The sequence below is a fragment of the Buceros rhinoceros genome, unplaced genomic scaffold (assembly GCF_000710305.1).
Source record: "Buceros rhinoceros silvestris isolate BGI_N320 unplaced genomic scaffold, ASM71030v1 scaffold2296, whole genome shotgun sequence".
NCBI classification, from domain to species: Eukaryota; Metazoa; Chordata; class Aves; order Bucerotiformes; family Bucerotidae; genus Buceros; species Buceros rhinoceros.
Genome location: NW_010419129.1, coordinates 166,633 through 174,602, shown reverse-complemented (window position 1 = coordinate 174,602; position 7,970 = coordinate 166,633). Strand labels below are relative to the sequence as shown.

General features: G+C 40.2%; 1 protein-coding gene across 1 annotated transcript in view; it reads left to right on the top strand.

The window, feature by feature from the left end:
• Positions 1–1,114: 1,114 nt before the first annotated feature.
• The window catches only part of EEFSEC (eukaryotic elongation factor, selenocysteine-tRNA-specific), a gene marked incomplete at its 5' end in the record, with an annotated part of 87,764 nt that continues 80,908 nt past the window's right edge, over positions 1,115–7,970 (top strand). The window contains 2 exons of the mRNA XM_010138770.1: positions 1,115–1,322; positions 4,955–5,051. Of these exons, the coding sequence (XP_010137072.1) occupies positions 1,115–1,322; positions 4,955–5,051 (305 nt within the window). The remainder of the gene's footprint in view (positions 1,323–4,954; positions 5,052–7,970) is intronic.

Sequence of the window (7,970 nt, the reverse complement as noted above, 5' to 3'; positions counted from 1 at the left end):
AAAGAACAAGGAACAGTTTTATTGATATCTTGTTCTTCTGATCAAAAGCTCAAGGCAAATATTAAAAGTACTTAGAGTGCTGCAATTTTGCATGATTTCTAGCATCTACAATCTTACAAAATAGGTTTTTTGACATAAGACTTTCTGATAGTTCGTCTTTAGATTTTTAGTTTTTATGTTTAAACTTTCTCAACATTGAAGTCTGTTGCACTTTACTCTTTGGATATTTGGAGTATTTCACTTACCTGGAATGAAACAGGAAAATTCTGAATGTAATTAGCAGAAGGCCCAACATTCATCAAAAGTTTCCTTAAACTGATTTAGATCTAAGAAATTCAGGTTGCTTCAATCAAAGGATTAAGGGTTCATGACAATACTTCAAAAAATAAAAATAATCCATAAGCATGATGGGTAACTTCAGCTTCAAATGCAGAAACTCTCTTGAAGAGCTGTAAGAATTGGATCTGTTTGTGGCTGTGTATGAAGTACGTACTCCAGATATGTAGATCTGAACTGGGATTAGGGTTTAAATCGCTGCTTCCTTCCACTGAGGGATTGTAGGAATTCGTTTAGACTTGGGGTAAACCTGCTTCTGGTGGTTTTTACTCTTATCAAATTTTGGGCTCTGAAAGAAGGAATAGTGGGAAGCAGGCAGGGACTGAGGACTGCAGATGTACGGCTGTGGCGCGTGGCTGGCTCTCACTGGGGTTGCTCTAAGTGTGCAGCTGGCTCAGTGTTGTGTGTCTCCTTGGCTGTGCCATGTTCTTGCATAGCTTCTTAGGTTATCTCTTTTAATTGAGGCAAATGTCATGCTTGTTTCACTGCAAGGGTAGTTTTCTTTTTTAATGCAGTGAAACAGCCTTTGACTTCAGCTGTTGATATGGAGGAATCTCATGCTGCCCTATTTTATGATTCCATGGTAGCATACAATAGCTTGAGTTCCTGAGTTCTTATTTTCAAACATAGCTGTGCATTCAGCGCTTGCTTTGACTTGTGCTTTGTTCCTCTTTGTGGGCATTTGTACATATACTGACAGTTTTTATGGATACTATTTAAGAAAATGATTCTTAGCATTTTTATGCTGCTGCAATACTGACTGTGAATTCTCCTCCAGGTGCCCAGATTATTGATTTGATGATGCTTGTAATAGATGTGACAAAAGGGATGCAGACGCAGTCAGCAGAGTGCTTGGTAATTGGGCAGATTGCCTGCCAGAAGATGGTGGTGGTTCTGAACAAAATAGATCTCCTGCCAGAGGAGAAGAGACAAAGTGCCATTGAGAAGATGACTAAGAAAATGCAGAAGACCTTGGAAAATACTAAGTAAGTTAATGGAAATATTAACAGCTAACTTGTAACAAAATGTTTAACAAAAATACTTCACCCCCATTTCCCTTCAACACACTTCTAAACATGTGGAGATGTCTAGCAAAGGTCATGAGAGTGGAAAGATTACCTGAAACTCAAATGCAGTCCTGAATTTACATCTGCAAGTATCATGTGGAGAAGTATTTTCCTATAATAAAGCAGCTTACAGGGCTGCTTGGAGTTCAGCTTTGATAAAACAAAGCAAGAATATCCAGATGAATAATGGTTGGGAGTTCGGTAGGTTTGTTTATTGGGTTTAGTTTATGGGCTTGCAATTTGTTGTGATCTGCAAGTCTTTTTTACTCCAGAGAAAAGAAAGTGTTTGGGCTTTTTCTTAGTGAGGATGAAAGGTGCAGTTGCCCCAGTTAGAGAGAGCAGAAAAATGGGATTTTGTGTACTGTAACGTGACTCTGGCTGGAATGACGTTTGTCAGTCTCGTTTAGGTAAATCAATTGAGGTACATGATGAGTGAAGTGCAGTGGGGCTCATGAGTGGAAATGTGGCTGTTATGAAGTGGGGAGATGCAGTACAGACGTGTTTATGTTCATTTAGTGGTTATACAGACTGAAGCACAGCTTGCTTTGCCCAGGGTCGTAAGAGAATATTGACTCCCGTGTTTATAGCTGTTAGGTCTCATTTTGGTTTGAAGAATCAAAGGAATCGGATTCAGTGTACAGAGGCGAGAATTTCACTGAGACAAAAAAGCAAAGCTTGATTGGCAGTTTCTGCTTAGCTTATTTGTGATGGCAGAGCAGTGTCCCTTTTCAGCTGTGCAACTGCCATAATAGTGACTACTGAAATCTTGGTGTCTTTCCAGCTCCTGTGTTGTTCTTGAGTCTCTCTGTTGTGCTGGGAATGGTACAGGGGTCACCAAGAAAGTGAAATTCTCTTTTGGGAACTTAGAATCCTACAGTTCTCTCTGACAGCTGTTTATTTAAGGGCAAATAAATACAGGGTGGCTTGGTTTTCTCTGTAGGATGCTGCCCCTTGTTTTGGGGGAGGAAGAGTGTGGTGGGTTTTTTTTAGGGGAGAAAGGAGATTCCAGCAATACATGAAAACATTCTGAATCAACAGTTTTTTGCAGCGGCAAGTTTGTTATCAAATTCACAGGTAATGCTGGTGGAGACAGTATTGAGATAGTAAAGTTAGGAAAACTTTGAGAGAATTATCTAACGGCTTTCTTGTTTTGTGTGATAGTTTGAAAGGTTGATGTATAGAATGTGAATTAAGCAATGTTGCAATTAATAGATAGTTTTATCTGTTTCTCATCTATGCCAAGAAGCTAATGATTTTTAGGAGAGTTTATCTTAATACACTGCTCAGTTTTATTTTGTCCTTCTTTTAAAATTTGTTCATTCTTCTTGAATGGCAGTAATTGCTGATGCAGGTGATACTTCATTCTTGGGTTAGTCTAAGATCATATTGGTGAATGATGAGGAAAAAAAGACACTTCTAGTTTCACATTCATAAAGCAAAGACAAATTTTTGTAAGGAAATTGGTGTTCAGGAATACTTCTTACATACACTGTTAAAATTTAATCTTCTCTTTAAATCCTGGAGTACAGATGGGCCTTTACTGCCTGTCCTGGAAATGAGCGAACTCTGTCAAAACTGGAGGGGAAGTGAGGTTTTGAAGCAGTTGACGAGCTGACTGTGAGGTCCTTACCTCTACCCCCCCTTTTTAAAACAAGGGTTTGTATCAGCTGATCATCTGGAGAGAAATGGTCCTGTCATAATGTTCGAATTACTCATTTGAACTCTGGAGCCTAGAAATGCTTTTGTATCAGATAGGTCTGTGTATTGTTCTCATGACAAAATTCAGTTTTTGCATGTGCAGTCTCTGCTTAGTGGTGCTTTGAAAGCTCCGCTAACCTGGGCTGGATTGTAAAGTCTTTTCTTGTTCTATTTCAGGCACATTTTGTTTCTTGACAGTCTTTTTCCTCCTTGACTTTGAATTTCCAAATGCATGTTTTTTAACTGTTTTTGTATTTCTAAACTCCTTTTATTAGCAGGGCCTATGCTGAGACCGTTTGACAGCTGCCTTTGACCCCAAACACTTGGCAATGAGTTTTTTTTTTCTATGAATGGTTTACTTATTATTCTTCTACACAGAGACATGTGTGCACAGTTCCATAGCAGTAAACAGATCCGAAGTCAGTTGGGGCTATAGAGTAGATGGTGCTACCAAAAGTAAACTGTCCCCGTGAATGGAATTTCTATTTCTTCATGGTTTTTTGCATATGCTGGCTTTTGTCTTTGTCCAGCAGTGTCTAAACTCTGACAATAAATCAGTATCATGGAGTAAGAGTTTTAGTAGGGCTGAGTCATATTTGGAAGTGCCTCCAAAGGCAGTATATGATTACCCTGTTTGTGGTGATGTATGGGGAAAAGAGTAAAGCACCCAGTTCAGCATAAATTTCTATTTATTGGAAAGCAGTGCCCTGAAGTATTTGCACGTAAATAAATTTCCAAAAGTTTTATGGTTAATTACAGGGATTTTCAGTGCGCATCTTTTTTACCCTTTGTCCCTGGATGCCTCAGACTTATGGCATATGACCAAAGAAAATCCCTTACATGTTTGATTACTGTTCGGTCACTAAATGAGCTTCCTCTATAGCACTTAGTATTTTTTCTTTATCAAGGTACTGTACTTTTCCTCCAGCTCCCTTTTTGAGATACCCACCTTCCATAGGGTTTATCAAAAGGATGACCATGATGACTACTTTTGGTCTGAATCTGCATACAAATCAAGCATCCATGCGAAGCAGTCACTAAAAAGTGATTACTGATTGTTATTCCATTGCTTTAATATCTGTATTTTACATGTTTAGTCCTGAGTTTTGCAAAAATGCAGTAATGATTCAACTTAGCTTGTTTTGCCTACCTTTTGGAAAGGGAAGTTAAACTCTTATCAGGTGATTCAAACACTGGGTTGTGTTTTAGGGAGCAAAAGTTAAGTCTGACTGAATTTGTGGGAGAAAAAAAAGCTGCTGAATATTAAGGACTTGAAGAGTAAAAAAAATAATAATAAAGCTAAACTGACAGAAAGTGTGGTAGTTGGAAGTACTGCTCTTCTCTGAACCTTTGCATGTTTGAGATCTGTGAGTTTTGTGAACTCTGATTTCAGCAGATTTAGATCTTTCTGTTGCCTGCAGATCTTGCAGTCTGCCTGCAGGCTCAGGTGGACATCATGTGCCGTCTTGCATTGGAAGGTTATGACTCTCCAGCTACTGCTACAATTGCTGTAATGAAAGCAGAAAATAGTGCTGGGCTCCAGGTAAAATGGCTTGAACGCAAAGCCCCTGCAGGAGGGCTGAGTAACAGCCCTTTGCTTCTGAAATATATTTTGCTTTTGACTGTGACAGAGTTGAATTAGTAGCTAATACTAAACAGGTCTGAAAATTTGATAGTGAAATCGAGTAGCGCAGATGCTAGTAATTCAGGGAAAAATTATCAGTTTTTCACTATGAGGAAGAGCAGATAAATTTGAGGGAGTTGCCTTCGTTGTCAGATGAGCCTGGAACTACTTTACGTTGACACACGTAGGAGGTGTGTGGTCTAATAGTGGGAGTCTCTCTCTGTTTCAGGTTCTGTGGGTGTCCTGTTGTTGCTGTTGCAGCAAAGCCCGGTGGACCAGAAGCTCCAGAGTCTGAGAGTCCTCTAGGTGTTTCTGAATTAATTGAGGTACCTGCTGTAGAACGTAATAATATTTTATTTAAGTCTTTTGGTGTACACTCTGTGATAACTAGAGCTGAGGAGCTCCTCCATCGGTGTCAGTTTTAAGGGACACGATTCTTTAGGGACTCCTTAGAGTGAATTGAGAAGTTGGGGTTGCACACCCTGAAAGCAGATCTCTTTTTTCAACTCCTAGGCTTCAATATCCTTAAATAACTGTGTCTTAAACAGCTGTCACATGTAGAAATTGATTTTGAAGTTGTAAAGAATTATGAAGTATAATTAATAAAAATAGCTTTAAAATTCTGCCAAATCCTCGGTAGGTGTTATTTTATAATTTTACCACTGTTAAGAAAATAGTAAAGCTCTAAAGTCAGGTGCCCAAAAGTGACACATTGGGAATTGTCTCCCTCCTTCACGTGTGTATTATGATGCAGTGCTTATGTGCATGATTCTTTATTCTAAACAACCCCTAGTTTATTCCTTGCACAGGATAGACAAGGCTCAACAAGTGAGCAGATAGTCCGTGTTTTGTTTTAATTCTCGTTGTTCTCTCTGTGGCCTCATGACTCCCATTCCAATACTGCACTGCATTCAAAATGATTGATTTCCCTCTGCTCTGTTCTTTGGCTCACATCACTGCGGTCTTGAGCACTTGGCAAAAAGTTAATTTACTTCTAAAAGACCTATAGGAAGTGTAGAGGTAGAGGTGACTTTAATCCCTATTCAGATTGGGAAGCTGAGGCACCAAGGAGTTAAGTCCACCAAGTTTACTAATTTTGGTTGCCAAATTTAAGGGAACTAGGAACTCTTTTGGGACATGCTTGTGTTCAGATCATAGTGCCTGCCAGTTTTGATTTCAATTGTGAGTGCTTAGTGCTCCTGTTAAGCTTTGGGGTTTCTGTTTAGACAGTCTGAGGTGTATTGTCAGTGATTGCCTGTAGAAAGTTTTATTTTTAACAGAATGATCTGGTAGTTCTGGCATAAGCAAGTGTAGAATCCATTCTGTAGAGGAGCACCACCTGCCTTTGTGATGAAACCATCTTTCTCTGTGATCCTCTGCCTTGCTTACTGCATGCCTCACATCTGCAAAAGATAAAAAGCATGGCTTGGATTTACCCTGTGTCCTGAATGAGGTAGGGCCTAGGAAAAAACTATGAGGTGGTGTAACTAACATTGTTATGATGCATGATACGTATTGTATCAGACGCATATGAATAAGAGAAGACTTCAAGCAAGCTGATGTTTCACAAGTAAACAGCAATGTGGGTTGGTTTTGGTTTGGTTTTTTTTTTGAGGCAGGGCTTGGGGTGGTGTTGGTGGAGAGAACAAATCCTCAGATTTTCAAGAAACAAGTCATACAGTAAGTTATATGGCATGAAGCTTATACTGTGAAGGGCAGAGAACTTAAAATAGCTGTTTGAGAGCAGTTTGTAGCTTATAGTAGGCTTGTTACCCTTTCTGTGAATAAGCTCTAGGGAAAAGTAGCACCTTTGCCCTGGAGGGATGCTACTGTTACTTGTAGACGGTAGAATGTTGTTCGAAAACAGACATCATTCTTTGCAGACTTGTCGAGGTCTGATTTGGATGCTGCCAGGTTTAAAATAGTTGTAAATTACTGAAGTTAGGGTGCAGTACCAATCATCAAACATATAGGGATGTCTGGCCCAAGGCAGCCTGGCTTGTGCAAAAGCAGGCTGTTCCACACAGCTGCCGAGCACTGAATGTCACACCACGCATCACCTCCCAGGCACGCGTGGCCTGAGGTGGACATGGGAGCGTGGTGTGGTACGGCCTTAGAATAGACCTAGCAAGAACTGGGCTGCCCACAGCAACGTCTGGAGAGGTGGAGATAGGCAAGTCCTGAGTTCTGCCTTCAGTGGGTTCTGGGTAGGTTTGCTGAGACGGTCACAAGGGTTAAAATCTGCGAAGGAAACAGCCATATTGCAGCTGTTTCTGTCAACTCTGAGACCTAATATTAGAAGAGCTGGCAAAAGCTTTGTGAGTCCTGCCACTGAGCTTCAAGGTTTTATCTTTTCTGTCCTTGATAAAAGACTCTCTCCATTGTTCTGCCACTACAACTTGGGCTTAACCTGCTGTTTCTGACCTTAAAAGCAGACATTAAAGGAAGTGCCAAGTTTATATGCTGATGTTATAACAGAGGCAGAGATCAAACGTGATTTGAGACAGGGGTGAACCAGTTCCTCTGAAGCACTGCTGGGTAGTGACTGCATTTCTATAATTAAGGTCTTCTGTCTGTGATGATATATTTTTAAGAAGCATAGTATTTGTCAGCAAAACAGAAATCCTAAACTTGGAGAATTTCTCTAGAAAAATGATTCTTACTTATTTTTCTTAGTGGTTTGATCCTCCAAGAAGTGTTAACGGAAATCTGAAGGGGAAGTTGACTTTGAAAACTTAACCCAGTATATTAGTTTTTCTGGGAGAGAGGCAGGAATGGGCTTTGTGGGGCAGTAATATCGGTATATAAGTTCATTTTCACAAAATCCAAAAAAGCTGAAGTGGCAAAGTACACTGTAAAACTGTACTTTTGAGATAGGGAGGAAAAAAGGGGCGGTGGGTGGGAGGGAAGGAACACAACGTATTGGGTTTTTTCCCCCCCCCACCTCTTTGCTCTACTGCAGTGGTTATATTGAGTTTGGCAGCAACTTCATCACCAGGGCAGTTTTGCTAACTAAGCCAAATGTGTAGCACCAAATCTTTCTAAGGCAGAAAATCAAACTGTTCCTGCTGCTAAGTGTGCGTCTCCTCTATGCACACAGTTAGTTTGACATTGGTGTGTTCTAAGCTCATTGGGGGATGCCTGGAATTGGTAAAACTGCAAACTTGTTCGATCAATCATCTGCTTGCCTGCCTTTGCTGTATAGCTGTCATGACTTTTCACCCAGGCAAGGTTCTGCTTTTATC